This window comes from Sander vitreus, chromosome 12 (assembly GCF_031162955.1).
Source record: "Sander vitreus isolate 19-12246 chromosome 12, sanVit1, whole genome shotgun sequence".
Classification (NCBI taxonomy): Eukaryota; Metazoa; Chordata; class Actinopteri; order Perciformes; family Percidae; genus Sander; species Sander vitreus.
In genome coordinates this window covers 18,184,981-18,205,593 of record NC_135866.1, presented here as the reverse complement: position 1 = coordinate 18,205,593, position 20,613 = coordinate 18,184,981, and the positions used below count along the sequence as shown (strand labels likewise).

The 20,613-nt window shown below is 39.4% G+C and overlaps 2 protein-coding genes across 7 annotated transcripts in view; one reads left to right on the top strand and one right to left on the bottom strand.

The window, feature by feature from the left end:
* LOC144526652 (guanine nucleotide exchange factor VAV3-like) overlaps nucleotides 1-7,924 on the bottom strand; it is a 45,520-nt gene extending 37,596 nt beyond the window's left edge. For 2 of the 5 annotated variants that reach the window (XR_013502768.1, XR_013502769.1), the window contains exons 1-2: nucleotides 7,522-7,917; nucleotides 2,214-2,330 (exon numbers count right to left, since the gene is read on the bottom strand). Coding sequence is in view for 3 of the 5 variants with exons in the window: in XM_078264260.1 (XP_078120386.1) it covers nucleotides 2,214-2,330; nucleotides 7,522-7,725 (321 nt within the window). In the remaining 2 variants the exon portion in view is untranslated. Of the gene's footprint in view, nucleotides 1-2,213; nucleotides 2,331-7,521 lie in introns of all 5 variants that reach the window. The other 3 variants (XM_078264260.1, XM_078264257.1, XM_078264258.1) reach the window with 3 other exon arrangements.
* A 2,672-nt stretch (nucleotides 7,925-10,596) lies between these two features.
* On the top strand, nucleotides 10,597-19,771 carry dcaf8 (DDB1 and CUL4 associated factor 8). Of its 2 annotated transcripts, none has more exons than XM_078264263.1 (13): nucleotides 10,597-10,858; nucleotides 11,346-11,419; nucleotides 11,527-11,622; nucleotides 11,884-12,530; nucleotides 12,753-12,893; nucleotides 13,050-13,144; nucleotides 13,336-13,446; nucleotides 13,589-13,719; nucleotides 14,325-14,432; nucleotides 14,674-14,804; nucleotides 16,136-16,255; nucleotides 17,128-17,244; nucleotides 17,699-19,771. In XM_078264263.1, the coding sequence occupies exons 2-13, from the start codon at nucleotides 11,383-11,385 to the stop codon at nucleotides 17,804-17,806; spliced, it is 1,842 nt and encodes a 613-aa protein (XP_078120389.1). In that variant the 5' UTR covers nucleotides 10,597-10,858; nucleotides 11,346-11,382; the 3' UTR covers nucleotides 17,807-19,771. The 2 variants fall into 2 exon arrangements, with proteins under 2 accessions (XP_078120389.1, XP_078120390.1); XM_078264264.1 differs by lacking the exon at nucleotides 10,597-10,858 and adding an exon at nucleotides 10,928-11,181.
* The last annotated feature ends 842 nt before the right edge of the window (nucleotides 19,772-20,613 follow it).

The following is a 20,613-nucleotide window of genomic DNA, read 5'->3' as shown; positions in this document are numbered from 1 at the left end:
TAGTTAAAGCTCATAGGGTCTCATGTTTAAGAACATCACACACTGTGTGACACACATCAAATTAAAAAGGTATCTTGTTTGTTTAATCTGTACAAAAACCGAGCAGACAACTAACGGAGACTCCAGGAGATCAAGCAAACACTTTATAATGTTATAATTAGTGAGCTTTAGGAGACAAGCGGATTTTGTAACCTTCGGACCTAGCCAAGCTAGCTGTTTCCCCCTGTTTTCAGTCTTTATGCTAAGCTAAGGTAATCACCCCTCTGGCAGTAGCTTCATACATACTGTACAGACATGAGAGTGGTATCAATCTTCTCATCTAACTTTCAGCATGAGACTGAATAAGTGCATTTACCAAAACATTGAACTATTTCTTTAAGAAGAAAACAAAAAACAGCCATTCCTACAATGTAAAATGCCCTTCTTTATTCACTTGGATTTAATAAACAAATATTTTGCTTTTACAGTCAAGGTTGTTATACTTTTATGTAGAGGGATGAAATAAACACATTACTGGCCTCCAGGCTGCTGCATGCAGTAGGCATGGCTGCCGGGGTGAAGCCTGTAGTAACTCAGCAGAGGAATGTAGGTTAGAGAGCTCTCATTAGATATTCAGTGGACTAATACTCAGTCTACGGGCAGAGTTGGCACAATTCAACCCCAGTGGATTAGACTGGCTGAGATTTGAGATGTTCTCTTTTGGATGTTTTCTGGAAAATAGGGAAGAGATTGAGCATTTGTTTGGCCTTACAACCCTCCCTGGAGCCAATCCAACCCAATCGGTGAACATGCAGACACCCGTATTTTTAACTAATGATGAAAAAAAACCATTGTAATGATGCGGCACAATTTTCCCCCTCCGGAAGCTTGTTTGTTTGATGGACAACTCTTGAACATGACTGAGATTATGCAGCCCAGTTTGGATTTACTGTACATATTTGCAGGCAGCACCTCCCCTGTGGGATTATCAGGAGCCAGATTAACTGGAAGCTTCTTTAGAACACAACACACTGAACTGAAAGAAAATAGTTTGGGGAAACTGCACGCAAAGCTCAATATGCAATTCCTCACAACCAATGACCAAGAGAACCAATGACCAATGTCTATTCTCTGCAGGGAAGTGAATTAAAAACTGCAGTCATGTATAATATGCCCGACTAAAGGACTTTAGATATACATGTTGCCCGCAGAACATTTCTTTTAATTAAAATTTAATTAACAAAATATATTAATATTAATATTGTAAATATTAATTAACAAAATATAGCTGAAGTTCTCAAACCACCTGCCATACTGTATACATTCTTTTAAATATATACAATATCTGCTCTGACAAAATAATTTATAAGAAGAGAATATAGAACATAAGGAATAGTAGTTTACCCAAATTAAGCCCCTTTGAAATGATAACACTTTTACAGACGTAATGTTCTGTATTTTAGATGTGCTAAATTAGAAAATAAACATATTCAGTCCAGAATAATACAAAGAATACACATTTCAAATTATATTATTTCCCCATGGATAACCCAGAGATGCTCACACAACTCATAATGCTCCAAGGCAGAGTTATGCACCGAATGCACTGGACTATGGAAATGTGGAAATAAGGCCTGTTCAGGATTGTGCTTTCTTCAGTTGAATCAGGCTCCTGTGCTGTGAGCGAGAGTCCAATGAGTAGCAAAGAAGAAACGCACTACACTACAACCCCACTGACCTGGTACACTGTGTACACACCATTAGAAATAAAATGGATAGAAAGGCCATTGAACTGTTTCCCGTGGTTAATTGATTGGTACACATTTTATTTCTATGGTACAAACACTAAAACCAGCTCCCACAATAACGCAGCAATAAAAAGAAGTTGACCGATCCCTTCAGTAGTGCACCAGAAAAATGCAATACCAGGCAATGGGTGGACACATATTGAAACTTACATACACACACATGCCATGTCTCCATCAGAGGAAAATACATCTTAAAAAACAAGGATTTGATGTACTATGATAAAAAAATAATGCGTCTATTCCTGTCTTTTTATTTCAAGTTTTTAGGTACCAATGTTTTTTCATGTAAGAAGAGCTATGACAATATAATACGTATTTGTTGTTTTGCAAACTATGGCACAGTTTTGATGTTTGTGTCACCAATTTCCCCCTATTGTTTCTAACTAGAACATCTGAACAGTGGAGAAAAATGGATATATGTGTTACCTTTCCAAAGTCTCGAACATCGAAGAGATCGAAGGCTTCAAATAAGTCACTTTTCTTCATCCCAAACACCTCACAGCAAGACGTCAGGAATGTGCGGATGTTCTTTAAGCACAGGAACTGCAAAGGGCACAAATTGACAGATCATTTTAGCATCCCTCATCCCCATAGAGCAGTCACAGAAGTGTGTGCATTTTTGCATTTCCTAGAATCATGTTAGTGATTGTTAATCATTAATTCATTCTACACATAACATCAATAGGTCAGTTCCTCCAGTTTTTCCATGCTAATTTTTTTTTCTTTTTGCTGTAAATGAAAATGGGAGGCATTATTATAATTTTTTTCACTACCACCACCTAGATGCAAGGTTAAATGGGGCTCATAGTGTCACACAACTGTTTTCATTTTAGTATTTTTAATTGAAGAAATAGTCCCTTTGATCTGCTGAACTATTGTCAGCATGGTCTGTGGATTATCCATACTGTAGTAGCAGCGACATCACGTTTGTGGAAAGAGATGTTGCTGTTCAATGTTTTAAATATAATGTTAAGAACCACAAATAAGCACATACTGTATGTGCCTCAATTGCAGCAGTCTAGGCCTGCACAATATTGGAAAAAACTTACATTGCGATATTTTTTCCCCCTGCGATATATATTGCAATATGCAAAAAAGACTAATTTTTACAAGAGGACATAAATAGCCCTATTTAGAAATACTAAATCATTCTCAACTACTGGGGTGATTTTGTAAGGGAGTGCATCTACAAAGAAAATAAAAATGAAAAAGGAAATGTTCTTATGTGAACCAGTCTTTGTTGAACTTTTGGTTTTGGTTTTACAAAAACCAAAGCAAGTAAGTGCTGTGATTACTCTTCTGAAGTGATTTTGGAGAGGGAAATTAGGAAGAAATACACTGGTTGACTAACATGACACCATTGTATTCATATAATATCAATTCAGGCTAAAGTGAATGATATTAATAATGCATGTTGCTTCCTCTAAATGTCAGGTTGTGGTCGACTAGCAGGGCCTGCTTTGGTTGTTTGATAAATTGATTAAAATTTATCATGATTGTTGGTTTGCTGTGCATGCAGAGCCTGCATGTCACACTCTTGCAACAGACTGTGTATCCAAGAGCACTTAAATCAGTGTAAATGACGTTATATCAGAAACAGACTGCTGTTGTAGATTAGTGTTACGTTTCCAGCGTCGCAGCTCCGAACCATAACGTTAGTTGGGACAGACGCCTTGTTTCTTTAGGCTAACTATGTTGGCTTCAGCCTGGCTGGAGGCAGCTTTCTGCGGTGAAAAATGGCCGGGAGATGTCGTGATTACGTTGCATTAATCAGGTGATTTAGTTTGTCTTTGCAGCGAACATAAAACACTGACTACTGTAGCTTCACTACCCATGGAAAAGCATGTACATCACTGTGTCAGCTGCATCTACCGCTTACGGTACTTTTCTACACACGGGAGAGCCTCACTTCCCATAACAACCCCCCCTCCCCCGTCGGACTAACGTTACGTCACATGACCACCTGTCTTAAAGGGGAAGGATCGGTCGGTAACAATCATGGAAAAGGAGAACGGTGAAAGTTTACTTTTTTATCAAGCAGCAAAGAAGTTGTAGTGTCAACATCGCAACGTCCTGCGATGCGACTATCGCACATGCGCACATCGCGATGTAGACGATGAAACAGAATATCGTGCCACCCTACAGCAGTCTCAGACAGATATCTGCATTGCAAGATACCACTGACATAAGTTGCGTGGAAAGTGTTTTGTCATTTTGGAAGAACCAAGCCTATAATTCTGTTTAACCTTAATTACCTATATTAACACTAGAATGTGAGCACAGATAACTTGAAATTGCCTTTATAAAAGGGAATGTGAACCACACACACACAGCTAACTGAAAGTGAAAACGGAAAGTTTCACGGTGCAAAATGAAACCACTAACGATGTGCTCTTTAGGTGTCACTTCCTATGAGGATCTGTGTCTCAGTGGGAAGAGTGCAGTCCAACAACTTTTATAAAGACATTTTGCTTATGGTTATGGGTTCTAGCTTGGGCCACTTATACTAAAAATCCATCTACACAAATAGCACTGTAAAAAACACCCTATAAAGCATGCAAACAGTAAACAAGTGGTAAACAAGCGTGCCAGCATTTGCCCTTTTGTATTATTAAGTGATGACTAAACTAAGAACTGCGTATGTGATAATGTGAAAGGAGAGCTGATTACTGAGAATTCATAGGCTCCTTTTTATCACATAAGCTCATCGTGGAGACGCCTGTAATCACTCCACCGCCCCCATGGGGCCCTGTTTGTCTGTGGAGGAAGTGTATGAACATGATGGCTTTGCACAACTCCTGATTACAGGCACAGCCCTGATGCATATTCACTTTCTACACATCTACTTTGACAATAAACGATTCATCTTTGGCTTCAGAGATGAAAAAAGTAAAAAGTGCAGGCCTTTCTTGGTGCAGTATGTTTAAAATGATGGAAGGTGGGTTAACATAGGGTTGCTTGATGGTGTGTTTAGTCGGGATCCCGTTGCTGTTGATTTGATTTTGCACTAATTATTAAGCTTTTATTTTGTACCTTTTGACATTTTGTATTATTTTGTTTGTGTTCATATATATTGATGTTTAGCAGCATTGATTTGTCTGGTGCTGAAGACTGTCTTGAAAGATTTTCTTTGAATATCAGTTTTACTTTCACCAAGAAAAATTACATAATAAAAGCAGAGATTATATAGAGTGCCTATTTATTCATGATCCATAGGTAAGAATTTTACTGTCACACAAACAAACAGTATGATAAATATAGCACTTCTGGGTGCATTTTCACTGTACAGTACACTGCACTCTCCACTGTTCTCCAGTCCATTACCTTCATGGCCTTGTTTCCATTTCCAAGATCGTAGGTCAGCAGGGCACAATGAAAGGCCATTTAAAATCTGGAGCCCACTGACATACATGCCTTTTTCAACCATATTCAGATGGCCTACAGCTGCAGGCTATGGCTATGCATTGTTCGGCGCATTATGCCCTGGGTTTGCTTTTACTGTCTACCAAGAAGATAAAAGACGAGTGGACGTGCACTGACAGAGCACATACACAGCAGTATATAAGACAGAACACAATCTAATGCCCAGTTAAGAAACTGGCTTTTATTTATTACAGAAGCAGGATCTTTGAAGGCAAAATTGGTCATTTTTACTAGATATCTTAATTTGTTTATGGCAGTTTGTAGAAGTTAAAATTAAAAACAGTTTGAGTCTCTTTTTTAAAAATCTTTGGCGACGCAGAATTTCAATCATACATTTATGACAACTAACAAATGTTTTTTTTTTATCTCATTTCTCAAAAAATAACCGTCCAGTTACAAATTATCAGACCTACTTATGTTAAAACTTTTTTTGTGTGATTCTTTTTATTAATGGGTCCTTTGACCCCAACAGGTTAAGATGCCAAGATGTTGGAGATTACTTGGAATCAAACGTGTTCAGAGTCTGACTAGATGATACATTTGTCATATGTATCATACTTTTAAGAAGGCCTGATAAAGAGCTAATCACCTGTGAGTATTTTGTTAACTACAAAATATTTTAGTTGAGTTTATCTGCACCTATACAGAGATATATTGCTATAAATGTCTGTCTCACTATGCTTTTCACTACGTTTAGTTATTATATATTTTTTGTTTTCTTAAACCTATATTTAACCAATGAGATAAATAGTATATAGCACATTTCGGCAATAAGGCAATTAAAAGTGCTTTACATAAAACATTAAAGAGCCATTAAAAAGGTCTTTAATAAGAGCAATTAAAAGAAACTCAAAGAGCGTCAATTCAAGAGGTCTTGGCCAGGGCTGGTCTACCAAAGCCCAAGGCCGCTGGATGAGGTTTCCATGGCCACAGGCTAACCTGGTAAACGAAAATCAGGGTTCAGCTGGAAAAAGAGCTCTCATCCCTCTCAAATGACAAGAAACCATTGCACCGCTGAAATAGTAAATGCTGCAGCAGTAGTAGCAGTCCCAAATGTTAAAAAAAAATCTTAATAGAAACTAGAGGTGTAAGCAATAATCCAATTAACTATGTGCTTTGAAACCAATATCTTCAGAAGTAACTACAATACGGCCTGTAATCAATGCAAAATACAAGTCTTGCTTGACCTACATACTGAAATCATGTTGACATTACTTGCAAATGTCTTTATTTACAAACAAATAAAAAAAAAAAGTTGTTTATACAAAGACTAGTCTTGCTAAATCTACATAATAATCTAAAAGTTGCCTTAATTTCTCAGTGTGGTTAACTACATATATAGGGCTTTAAACTCAGAGCAGTTGCAGTAGTTACGAGTTGTAGCACACATAGTTAAAGTTCCCTAAATAATGGGTGGATCAAAGCCAGGATTTTATCAGGCCTCTCCAGTGACAGAGGGAAGCATTAATTGGGTATGGTAAATTGGGTAAAGAGAGGTCAAGCCTGGGACCATCCCTTTGGTCTAGTCTGATGGGCATTTAGCACCCCCTCAATTGCTTAAAAATACAGACATACTGTATATAATAGATTCTTTATCATATTTAGAAGGACTGATAAAGACGTATTCACATTAGATCTCCAAAAGGTCACTCAGTGCCTCATTTTTTAAAATGTTTACAGTGACACACAGCACTAGAGGAGACAGGATATATGGATGTTCCCAAATTCTGGACTTGAATGTAATGGTGACAGATGCATGGGAAATTATCAAAAGCTTGCCATGCTGCAAACCCTCACCGTTTTAATGAAGTAACCTAAAGGGATAAAAACTTCCCTGACATATATCCGCATTAAACTCTTAAGAACTCTGGAACAAGGCTTCCAAATTAGTGTTGTTCCCTGCAGGTGTTTTAACAACACAAACATGATATGCTGATTCTACTTGTTTCTGTGGTGGTGTGTTTAGATACCTTATGTGGACTTATCATCACTTAGTATCACTTTTTTGAAAAGCTCCTGCCAACTTGTTTAAGTCTACCTTATGCACAACACATTTTATAGTCTCTGTTCATAGGCAAGTGCCAATGATTTGGCTTCTTCTACTAACAGAACCAAATTGATTCTGGAGCGAGTGACTGTTAAGTAACCCAAATCAACTTACATTGACATCTAACACTATTACGGCATGCTTTTAAATCCCATTAATGTCTGGCGACACTTATTTGGATTTCACAGCAGTTTTACAGTTCCTCTGCACACGTTACAACCACAAGTTGATTTGAAAGCAGCGTAGAAATGCTAAGTCTACTACCTGTGACATCTGTGGCCTGAGGTTGATCTCCTTCAGGTTAATAGTGTGAGGTCTCAAGTTGTTCAGCAACTGGCACAGCAGCACCCCGTCCCGCAGGGTTTGCGCCAGGTCGAACACCTGCGTCGTGTCCGCAGTTACCCGGTGGTTCGGGGGCAGCACTTTGCAGCTGATCAGCCACATCGCACACTGCCTCCAGTACTCCATATTGTCGGAGAGCGGTAAAAACAGAAGGTTAATGTCAAATGTCAAAACTTTGTCCCTATTGTAAGCCTGTGCACGGCATGATACAGTAGCTGCGCTCAGCACCGTCCCCTCGTCTCTCTAAACTCCAGCATCGCCTCTGGAGGACACAGAGAGCTGCTGCAGTTTAAGAGGGTGGGCTCTCGTCAAACCTCCACTGCTTGTATGTGAACTTCCCTTCCTTCTTCTGTGATGTTTTCACACAGAGGTGGTCGTACAATAATCGTTATGCTGATACTTCGGAAATGAGTTTCCAACAATGTATAGCACCACTGCGGGATGTAGCGACTGAAACAAGTCCTGCAAAACCCTTTCTCTGTGAAACTTCTGTTTTTTTTTAGAAAGGTGAACGCAGGTTATTTCCACCTTTTATATAGGCTACATGCAAAAGTTAACCTGATTTCAAGGTTAACGTGCATGTTAAAACTAGCCTATAGGCTAGGCCTAGTTTTTACATAGTTTTTATATGTAAAATATTATATAATAATATATTATATAAAGCTCCTCCTGTTGGCAGCAATTAAAACTATAATTTCACATTCACATAGACCTATGGCTATAGGCTATTGGTGTTGGTTTAATTTTATCCATAGGGCTGCAACTAGTGCTTATTTTTATTGTCAATTCATCTGTAGATTATTATTTCAATGATTGCTCCATAAACTCTGTAAATCCAAAACCCCCAAAATAGGAAATGTATGGTACTAATATAAAAAAGATTAAAATGACCAAATCTTCACATTTGGGAAAATGTAACCAGCAACTGACAATTTGATTGATAATAACTCAAGTGATCAGCTGATGTGTTTTGTCAGTTGACTAACCGGTGAACAGACTGAAATTTCAGCACTTATTTTATCTTTCACATACAGTGTATCTCTATTTATTCTATGAAAAAGTGTGTGTGTTGCAGAGTAATCCTTTTCCCTCACAGTCTCCCACTCTCATCTGAAATTCCATGTGGATTATAAACAGCTTTGACAGGTGACTATAATCTGAGTTCTTTGTGGCGTGTAATGCTAAATTGTGATCTCTGTTTCAATATACAGTAGGCATATAGCTTGTGTTTCTATAAGTCAGATAGTAAATAATCAAAGGGAACTGACAGAGACAGGGAGAAGGACATCCTCCTTCCATAGGATTCACTGTGTCATTAAGCCCATGACATAAACACAGGAAGGAAGCTGGGGTGTGTGTGTATGTCTGTGTGGGGGGGGCCCATCTTGTTTTACCCTAAGTGAGGGAGCCAGATGTTTCCTCAGACATTGCAGGCTCATAGACTTTAACTAAATAAGAGCAACTAAAGCAGAAAACTTGCTCTCCTGCTGGCTTAAATACAAAAATTCACTATGATACAATGCAAATACCCACCCAATAGGACACATCCGATGCTGTCAACAGTATAATTTTCCTGAAAATAAATTTAGGATAGTCTACAATACCAGTCAAAAGTTTGGGGTCACTTCCAATTTCCATTCCACTCCATTACAGACAGAATACCGGCTGAGATCAGTTGCATTGTTTTTTTAAATCAGGGCAGCAGTTTTCAGATTACATTCTGTGCTTACATAATTGCAAAAGGGTTCTCGACTGTTGTAGAAAGAAGTGGCTGATCTTTAATGTAATATCTACATTGCCCATTATCAGCAATCATTCATCCAATTTTCCAAAGGCACATTCTGTTTACTAATCTGATGTCATTTTAAAAGGCTAACTGAGAAAACATTGGAGAACCTTTTGCAATTATGTAAGCACAGAATGTAATCTGAAAACTGCTGCCCTGGTTAAAAAAAACAATGCAACTGATCTCAGCTGATATTCTGTCTGTAATTGAGTGGAATGGAAATTTCTAAGTGACCCCAAACTTTTGACCGGTAGTGTATATTCATAATTAAGGGCTAAAACACATGGGTGTACTCTTTGCGCAAACACCATACAAAACCAACATCTAATCTAATGTCAGCATAGCATTTGCTGAAATCAAAGCTGTTGTGAATTGTCCTGTAGCCGAGGTTAGTAAGAAAGGGTTAGACATTATTTGGAACATAGGCAAAATGTAGCAATGAAGGTGAATAAATTACACAGGAGGCCAGCAGTTCATTTTTGCCCAGAGCCCTCCTAGCAGGTTAATCTGGACATGAGGAAAATATAAAATGACACAAAAAACTGCACTAATTGATAGGATTCACATTACACATAGTCATTTTATCCATTGTTATATAAAAGTGGTTGCTTGTAATACAAAAGTAAAACAAATACAATAAAAAGAATACTTACCTTGCTCTGCATTTGCTGGATGAGTAGGTGTTTGTAGTGTTTCCCATAACAACTTAATAAGGTGATAATATATGCAGGTTTATGACAAGTCCGTCTTTATTTCCAAATCACAGTGCCCTGTCTTGAAGAAGGTGAGAAGGTCTGGATTTAAGACCATGATCATTATTGAGTTTTGTGCTACTATGTTGCAAATTCCTAAATCAATGTACACATTGCTCAGAGAATGGGAGTAGGTTCCCAGCAGCTAATTTTTACCCCCAGGGCCTGCTGAGTAAAAACATTTATTTAAACAAATTGATTAAGAAAATAAAAGAAAGTGTTGAATTAAAAGATGAATTAATGTGGAATTTGTTCAGTTTGTTAAAATAAGTCACGCTTTAACCTATATAGTAGGCATATTAACAAATAAGTTATTATTATCATTATTAGTAATAGTAGAAGTAGCCTAGTACTAGTAGTATTGTCATTATTAATTGTTATTGTCATTAACATTTGGCCTCGCGTATCTCTTCTTCCGGGGGGAAAAACGAAGCGAGCACGACACCGGAAATGGAACCAAAAAAAAGAAGAAACTGAACCGTCAAAACATAAACAACAGACCACTCAACCTTGTGGCAACGCAGTTAGCTTGCATTATAGTCTGTCTTTTACAAAAAACTTTATGCACGCATTCCTAATGTCGTGTATTTATGGTCAGAGAATTCCGAGTCGAGGCACTTAGCTCAGTGGCTAAGTAGTGAGGTGGAGAAAATATATCTGCAATAAAGATTAAGGTTTGGTCTAAACTAAGAAGTACGCCTCGTCGGGCCTTTGATTAGAGGTAACGCAAGCTATGCTAGTTAGCCATTACAAGCAATGCTAGCTGCTTGCTCGCTTTTTGACAACCAGATGTTTGGTTGTTAAGCAGGACTGACAGCAGTATTTAGTTTCAAAATTCGTTAGCCTCACGCAGGCTTTTTAGCATTAGCTAGTTAGTGGAGCACTGCAGAGGATAATGCACTGTTAAGCACCACAAAGCAAAATATGGCATTACCCAGGCCTGTGAGCCAGCTAACGTTACCAAGCGAGTTTGTCGTTACATGCAGCGGTAGGTAGGTTGTAAAATTAGCCTGGCTGTTAATTTGGAAGCTACGGAGCTAAAAGGTAACTTGTGCCCCACTGCACACAGTGTGGCGTCGGTAACGTTAGTTGACAACAGTTCAGCGAGTGCAAGAAATGATGTCGGCTTACTTATGCATAATAGTTGTTATCTTAATTTGAGCCATTGTTTTGTTTGTTGTCAACCTAAATATTGTTTTTGTTCATAGGTTCTCCCTCGGGTCGACGCAGGACAAAGGAGACAGAATGGCTGAGGCTGACGACAAATCCACTGCGCTTAATGGTAAAGGATCAGTGCAAGAAAATAACTGAGTATTTATACCTAACTGTGTGAGTTGTCATGCTCCTTAGCACATACACTTAATCAGAGGACATGTTTGTTTCTACTAGGTGGCTCTGAAGAAAAAGAACCAGGAGAATATCAACACAAGGAGGCAGATGCCTCTGGAAGTAAAGAGGGACAAACCCAGTCTTCTTGTCAAGATGGTAACACCTTTCTTGTAGTTTAACAGATCTCTAAAAAGCTTATGCTGCTAACATTGTTTGGTATGGTAGAAACTTTACTTTTTTAAATTATGTTTGCATTATGTATACTGCTGAGATCATCTTTTTTTGCAGCTTAATAGGACTTAACATTGATACAGTTTACAGTAGCAGCTGGAGGCTACACCTTTTGTTGAATATCCCAGTGAGACAGCAATGTCTTAACCATATTCTCCATGGCTCCGACTTTTCCTATTTCTGTAGCTCCCAAAGAAACAGGAGAGGCATTTAGAGACAAGACTACACCAGATGTGGAAGGAGAGATGGGGGCAAACAGAGAGGAAGAGGAGGAAGAAGACACAGACAGCATGGATGGCAGTGGTCTCTACTCCCTGACTGAGGATGGTGAGAGAGAGAGCGATGGAGGCAGACGTGAGAGAGCAAAGGATAAAGATGGTGGGAAAAGGGCAGCCAGAAAGAGGAATAGACCTGGCGGCGGCACCAATCACTCCACCAGCTCAGATGAGGACGACGACGAGGACGAAGAAGAAGAAGAAGAACAGAAAGATGATGAAGACGATGATGAGGCTATGGAGACGTGGCTGGGAGCAGAGCTCCGTGACCTGCGTGGCCCTATATGGCGGGCGATACCCTCACTGCGCTCCAGGGAGATTGGCAGGAACTCGCACCAGTTTGTGAGGCGTGTGTGTGGAGCCCGTGGTCTTGTGCAGAGGCTAGAGCTCCAGGGCCGACTGGAGAGGCACACGGGCTGCGTCAACACGTTGCACTTCAACCCCTCAGGCACACGCCTGGCTTCAGGCAGCGATGATCTGCGAGTGGTGATCTGGGACTGGGCTGTCCGCCGTGCTGAGCTGGAGTTTGACAGTGGCCACAAGAGCAATGTCTTTCAGGTAGGGGAAAATAAAATCTTTAACTCTTATGAGCAAAGAGGCAGATGAATTAAGGACTTGAGTTGATTAAAGGTAAAGAGAAAATTGTACACTTTGATTTAACAATGAGGGTTAGTGATACTACAAATAATAATCAATAGTCAATAATGATAAAACTTGCAAAAGTGACCATTGTGGTCAGAAACTTTAAATGAGTCTTCGCCCTGCCCCTAATATGCATAGGCAAAGTTCCTGCCTCACAGTGGAGACTCCACCTTGGCCATGTGTGCTCGAGATGGTCAGATCAGAGTGGCTGAGCTCTCTGCCACACAGCGCTGCAAGAACACCAAGCGGGTAGCACAGCATAAAGGGGCAGCACACAAGGTGAGTGTTTGTACTGCAATTGCGAATGAGAGAATAAGGATAGATTTAAGATAAATAGAGAATGGATAGGATAAGTTTCATCTGTGGTAAATATGTTTAAGACTCTGATAGCCTGATCATTGTGTCATTGTGTGTGTTTTTCAAATTTTGTTCCAGCTGGCCCTTGAGCCAGATTCCCCCTGCTCTTTTCTGTCTGCTGGAGAGGATGCTGTGGTGTTTGGTATTGACCTGCGTCTAGACCGTCCCGCCAAGTGAGTGATACCATTATTAAAGTTTACCAAGTTTAAATTCAGTCACCCAGGAATTCGATTTTCAGTTGAATTGTAGCGTGGCAAAATATCATAACATATTCCTGTGTTAGCCATTCGACATCATACAACTTTTCCCATTGCCAGAGCTAATACCCATTTTTCCATTGTGTCTCCTTACATTTGTGTGGCAGTAAACTGGTGGTTGTAAAGGAGGGTGATAAAAAGGTGGGGTTGTACACCATCTTTGTCAACCCAGCAAAGACACAACACTTTGCTGTGGGCGGAAGAGATCAGTATGTGAGGTAGGAAGCAGGTTGTGGTTCTAGTGCTGATTATTTCACTATAATTGCAAAATGGGATGCAATGGAAATTGTCTAAAAAATATTTGATATTGTTGCTTACTCTCTCTCAGATGTCACATTCTCTTTTTCTCACCCTCTTTAGGATCTATGACCAGAGGAAGATCAATGAGAATGATAACAATGGTGTCCTGAAAAAGTTTTGTCCTTCACATCTGGTATCCAGTGAGTCGAAAACCAACATAACCTGCCTTGTGTATAGTCATGATGGCACAGGTAAAAACTTGCACAATTTAAGAAAAATGTTCAGTTTAAAGTACTAAAAACAGTTATCTTACATTTCCCTATTGTAAGCACAGCAATAATAAAGACACAGAACACTTTGCATGCAATGTGTATGGAAATAATTCAAAATCTTATGCCATGATTTCATTTTCTTGCAATCTCCATAATCCTGTTTCATATTTATATTTGAACTAGTTTGATTATCCTAATCTAATTTCTCATTCTGTTATGAACATGTTTGCCCCACACTTGTCAATGTCTTAAAATGCCAAAACCTTTGCCATTCTTAGCCTTCCAGGTGCAACCCCAATGCAATATAAGTGACACTCAAAACAGTTTATAATTAAGGTCCATTCTAAAAAGCATTTAGTTTGCTCTCATCTTTGCAGGACACCAGTAAGGTTGGGTTTAGAGCCAGTTACAGGACTTTACTTATGTCCAATTAATATCTATTTTTATGAGATCAGAAACTAAGCTGAGCTTGTCTAAATCTTCTCTGTGTGAATTAAAAAGGCCAGCCCATCTTCTTCCCTTATGGCATTAAAGGAAACTTAAACTTTTTTTTTTTTTTTTTTTTACCCTGTTTGTCTCTACAGAGCTCCTGGCCAGTTACAATGACGAGGACATCTACCTGTTTGACTCCAACCACAGTGATGGGGCTGACTATCGCAGGAGATACAAGGGACACCGCAATAATGCTACAGGTGTTAAATTCATTCCCAATTACAGCAATCATTTATTACAGTAATACAGTAGTTCTCTTTGCATCTACACACAATTTTAAAAATCAAACTTATCAGTTATAGCCCAACTTCACAAGCATTTGGCCAATGAAAACTCTTGTGTAATTATGGCCTCATTTAGTTCGGAAGGTATACTGCAGGGCTGTTAAGATATTCTGGTTATCACACAGACTGACACTGTATCCTCTCATCTTCACCTCAGTGAAGGGGGTGAACTTCTATGGGCCATGCAGTGAGTTTGTGGTCAGTGGCAGTGACTGCGGACACATATACCTGTGGGACAAGAACTCTGCTCGCATCGTCCAGTTTATGGAGGGAGACAGGGGAGGAGTGGTGAGTCAAAGAGAGAGAGAGAGAATAATAATAGGGCTGTCAAAAGATACATTTTTTTAATCGCCAATTTTCTATAGTTAATCACGATTAATCGTATGTTTTATCACATGAATAAAATTCTATATTTTTGCATTTCAGAACTGTTTTTAAGTACACATTAACAATGGAAAGCCATTCTTACCAGTGTATCTTAATTGGGAATCAAATGAATGCAAAGAAAGTTACTTTATGAACTTGACTTTAAGATTTGTAATAGTTTATTATTTATTTATTGTAAACAAAAGAAAAATGTGAAAAATTCCTCCAAGTACCTAACCTAACTGAGATGTAACACTAACACTTTGCTGATACAGTACAAACAAAATGGTCCAAAAACCAGATGCCACAGCAGGACATTTGTAACCTTTATGTTTTTCTAATAAGGAATGTAACAATTCTCCTGGACAGAAAAGGGGGTGGACAATGTCCCAAATGAAAACAAAATGATACAAACAACGCAGTCCTAAAACCGTATGCTGATATACATAGTCAATGCAGTAACTCCTAAACAATTTTGATTACTCACTGACGTCCAGTGATCACCGGATAATGAGACAGTGTTTGCACTTTGCAGCAGTTCCACTGTGGCTGCTTTCTCCATGTCATACAGGCTGTGTATGCGTGAAACTAGTGTCCCCCTCGACAACTTTTTAAAAGTAAACTTTCCATTCAGAATGTTATTGGCATCCATTTCGGCATCCCGCGCTCACCATCCACTCAAAACGTAACGTTAGCCTACTACTCTTTGGCCGGTTCGCAAGCCCAAACAAGTGTGCGGGCACGGTGTGCGGCGTGCCTGTTGTTTTGTTTCCGGTCTAGCTAGATCCGGTGTGGTGTTGTAGTTTTTCTAACGTTACTAGTTGTTGCAACAGCATGTGAAAAAAACTACAAAGTTTGCCAGGCCAAAAACAACATTAATCTCGTGATAAAAAAATTCACGCCGTTAAAATGGGTTTGCGTTAACGCCGTTAATAACGCGTTTAAGTGACAGCACTAAATAATATATTTGGGTTGGGTTCAAAGATGACTTAGTGCTTAGTGGTTGGTAGTGCTTCTGTAATCTCTTTGTCTTAGTGGTCATTACCCAGTATTTGTATTCACTTGCAGAAAAATACTATTTTTGGTATTTTATTGTGATAAAAATACACTGCTTGCTTTGCTTGTATATTTTCTTTAACAGTAGAGTTAGCGTTTTGCTGCTGAGACAACCATCTCATGAATATCCTCTGTAAAATCCCCCTTCATCTTTATATTATCATTTCAGTCATTTTCTCTACCCTCGACAACTACAGGTGAACTGTCTGGAGCCACATCCCCATCTGCCAGGTATTGCCACCAGTGGGCTGGACCACGACATCAAACTGTGGGCCCCTACAGCTGAAAGCCCCACAGGACTCAAGGGTCTAAAAGAGGTATACTATTCTGCTCATTTTATTCCATTCTGCTTGTTATAGTTTGGGCCATCATTCTATTGGTTGTGGTAGCATTCTACCTACTTCTTTTAGAGACATAGGGATGCAGTGACACCACTGAAAACAGCTTTATAACACAGCCTGTGAGATATCACAACATAGGTGGAGCAGACAGATATTTAACATATCCAGTTCAAATTTTTTGTCTAAACCACTTATATGAAAATGAAGGTGACTGTGCTTGAACTGTCCATTATAATTGTCTATTGCACTGCAAAACAGCTACGGTAGCTCTGTATTGTAATACATGTTTACAATGGCTATTTGGGGTCATTTTATTCCTCACATGCTGCTAAATAAAATATTATCATAATTTGGCATAGTAGGAATGATGGCAAAAAACTGCGGGGGAAAAAAAATAAGATCCAAGATGTAAAACAAATAAAACATTTATTTAACCTATGTAATGACTGGCTATGTGAAATCTATTACAGTGAGACGGTCAGATCAGAGTGGCTGAGCTCTCTGCCACAGGCTGTTTTTGGTTTGTTTTTTTTTAAGATGATTTTTTGGGACTTTTCTCTTTATTCGATAGTGACAGTGGATAGACAGGAAAGGGGGGAGAGAAAGAGACAGGATGATACGCAGTAAAGGGCCGCAGGTCGGATTCGAACCCGGGCTGCTGCTCAGGACTCAGCCTACATGGGGCGCACACTCTACTGGGTGAGGCCACCCCTAGGCTGTTCTTTAGGTTGTAAAAACAATGATATGCTAAGTCCTGGCAAAGTAATGGAATGTGTATCGAGGACGTGTTTGCTCTGCATGTATGCTCCTGTTCCCCACATTCACACCTGTTTGTTGTGTTTGTCAAGGTGATGAAGAAAAACAAGCGGGAGCGCGATGAGGACAGTGTGCGCCACGGTGACCAGTACGACACCCAGCTGCTGTGGTTCCTGATGAGACACATGAGGAACAGACGTCCACCGAGGGTGAGCCTTCAAACACTACAACAAACCAAATGCAACAAATGTAAATGTAACGTTTTGGAGTGTGGTGTTGAAAAAGACATGAGCATTTACCAGGCAAGTAGGTACAAACAAAAATATCCTGTTGGTTGCATTATGGGAAATGTAGGATCCAGAGTTTTTGGCGTTTGACTCATACCAGGGACAAAGCTTCAGGATATTTCGGTCACTGCTGCTTTGTTTTTTGTTTTTTTGTTTTAAATCTGTTCCTTGTGAGTCCCTCAATTTTATGTAAAGGCAATACTATATTGCTGGAGTGCCCCTTAAATAGTATGTAGGATGCAGTTGCTACTACACTTGGATTACAGCGCAATTTCTAACATAAGGACCAGGTTAGCAAGATGTTTGTATCCTATTTCCTCCCAAAATAGTCTGATTCTTACTTTACTTTGTTCTCTACTTCTTTGTCTGGATACAGGCCCGCCGTGAGGGTGCAGACGCAGACACTGATGAGTCCTGGAGCTCTCCAGATTCCTCTGATGAAGAGGAAGGAGGTCCAGACCATGTCCAGTGCATGTCCTCCTGAGCCATAGGCGTACATACTTAGACACACACATACATATATATACACACACTTTATTGCCCTTGCATTGATGCACATAGGCAAGCACTATTGACACACTGGCACACTCAAATACTGATGAGCCACAGACTTTTTTCTTTCTTTTTTTACACACACATACAAACTCAAACGGATAAAAACACACACTTACTTGGACATACTTTTGAAGCAGAGTGACCGAGATGCTTAACGCCTGGTTTCCTAGCAGTTGTGAGTGTGCAAATGACGACTACAGACTGCACACACACAGAATTCTGACTTTTGAGGATTGTACAAAGCGGTTTAGTGAGTGCTTACATCCCTATAAACTACTTGGAGGCCCCTGCTTGTCCATACATTATCTATATGCTCTGTTTAGCCCCAGATCAATGTACTGTGCATGTATGGCAACAAGCAAGCACCTCTTGTTTAGGTTCCCTGTAGGAAGCTCTACATCACCAGCATACACAAGCCCCCCCCCCCCCCACCCTCTCTTAGAACACACCTCTTGCTCTCGAGCTGTCTGTGCTGATGAAGGGAGTTTCAGCAGGGTGGAAGGGCGTAGAATCGTTCCCTCAAATCATCCCTAAATGTGACTTCCTTTAAGATTTGAACTCAGAGGGGAAACCCCAGTGTGCCCTCAGTGCAGCACCCCAGTCTCATACTGATTTCTGGCCCTGAGCTTGTGCAGCTAGTTGCATTTTTCACATTTTCTCTCCGAGGACTACTAAATCCCTACATGCTGCATCTCCCGACATGCCCTCAAGCTACTCCCTCCCCTTCTCTTTCCCTCACTACTGAGTGCACTTTGAATCAGGGATGCTTTAGTTTGAGACATAGACAAAATGTGCACTGAGTGTGTGATTTTGGGGGGAGAGCTGTTTAGTATCCTTCATTGGGAAAATCCCCACAGTGAAGTTTAGTTTATTTCTGTAGATTTTTTGAGAGGGGAGATATTTTGCACTTAAGCGTTTTTTGACTTAGGAAGAGGAGGTTTCTTTTGCTTCCACCAACCTTTCCTCCTCCTCCCTCCCTCACTCTTCATCCTGACACCCATCTTTGACAGGAAATCGTAGATGTATGAGGTAGATGGTGTTCAGCATGTGCATAGGATAAGGACTGATGATTGGATCTGTTGGGGAACTGTCATTTTAAAGAGCCTGTATTGACCCGGATCAAATCCCAATTGGAACTCTGCCCTATGTGCCAATTGAGATTTGATAATAATAATCCTTCTGTGATGCTAACAGTCTCAAATCAATTGCTGAATGACATTTTTCAGACAAATTTTTGAACCAGGTCGTGTGTTTGCAGCCAGCATACCACTTGGCAGGAAACTTCTGTCTGTGCTGTATTAACAACCGTTCAAAGAGGAGGATTGGGGGGGGGGGGTCAATATGCTTGCCAGTTATTTGTTGTGTGAGAGCGATAAAGTCCAGCTTTTCTCATTTTCTATGAGAACTCTAGTTAGTTGAATTTATATGTACATATATATATATTAAAAATGTAAAAAAAAAAAAAAAAAAACTTTGGCAAATGCTGTTTGACTTAAAAAAAGAACAAAGATGTCAAAACATTTCATTGGTATTGATGCAGAGGTTTATATTCTATATGAGGACAAAGTACTTTTAAAATCCAGAGAAAAAAAAGTAGACTCGAGTTACCATTTTTCTTCAGTTTTTCCTTTTATAAATAAAATCCCTCTGTTATAAACAGAACCGCTGTTATTTCAAGTGTTAACATTCTGAATCTCTTTCTTGTTCAAGAAAAAACAGTATTTCCTTCATCCATCATTTGAGAAAGTTATATCCAGATTTTCCCACTGGCTGTTTTTGGCATCTTGTATACATAAAAAGGCATTTGATGAACAATTTTTGTCCACCACTGCCTAATACTGCGTTCCACCAGTTGGAAATATGTATGATTCGTGCAATAAACAAAAAGACAGTGCTCCCGATGTTGTCATTTCATGGTCTCATTCTGTGTTGTTTTTGTAACACCATATGTATTAAGTCTTATCTTTGGAGACTTTCACTTTTGTTTCAAGTTCTGCAGGCCTGCTGGTAACATATCTTGCAGAGTTTGAGCAATATGGGTTTGACCGCTCACACTAATTAATGCAAGTCATCAATATTCTGTTCCATGATGTTACTTCAGTGATTTCATTCTGTGCTTCAGAAGAAAGGGAAAAAAAAAAAAATTTAAAAAAAAGAATAGTCAAAATCTGTGCAGCAGTCTAAGATGTCCTGACTAAAATTTAGGTCAAGCCCCAAAAACACTGGAAACTACATTTTCCATAATGCAACACAGCAGTGTCTTTCATTAGACCATCCCTGTGTAGATAAAGCTCATGCCCTTCAAACTCTACTCCCAAAGTTTGTAATACAGGCTTTTTATTAAACCTAAAATCCATACTTTACACAACAGGATTATACTAAGAACAGTGGATTGTGTTTCCTGTATAACTTCTGAAAATGGACTAATGCTTGCTTTGTAATTATTTGGTCTATAGGATATTATTTCAAGCATTAAATTAAAAAAAATTAAAAATGATTGCCAGTTACTTGTGTGAGAGCGATAAAGTCCAGCCTCTCATTTTCTATGAGAACTGGAAAATTCAGTTTCCACTATTCCACTTCCTTTATCTTAACAGGGACTCATAAGTAACTGGTGTACGAGAGCTGCCTTAAGTTCAGTCAATGCCCTCCACTTTATTTATCCCCATGACCTCTTGCATTACATCTGTTTTTTCCATTTTGTAAAATGTGACTTACGCAGAACGTGATCTATAT

Excerpts from the sequence above, each read along its gene's own strand:
- dcaf8 (XM_078264263.1), top strand. The coding sequence starts at position 11,383 with ATGGCTGAGGCTGACGACAAATCCACTGCGCTTAATG. Across the intron at positions 13,447-13,588 it reads GGAAGAGATCAGTATGTGAG|GATCTATGACCAGAGGAAGA; the intron begins GTAGGAAGCAGG and ends CACCCTCTTTAG. Across the intron at positions 17,245-17,698 it reads GGAACAGACGTCCACCGAGG|GCCCGCCGTGAGGGTGCAGA; the intron begins GTGAGCCTTCAA and ends GTCTGGATACAG.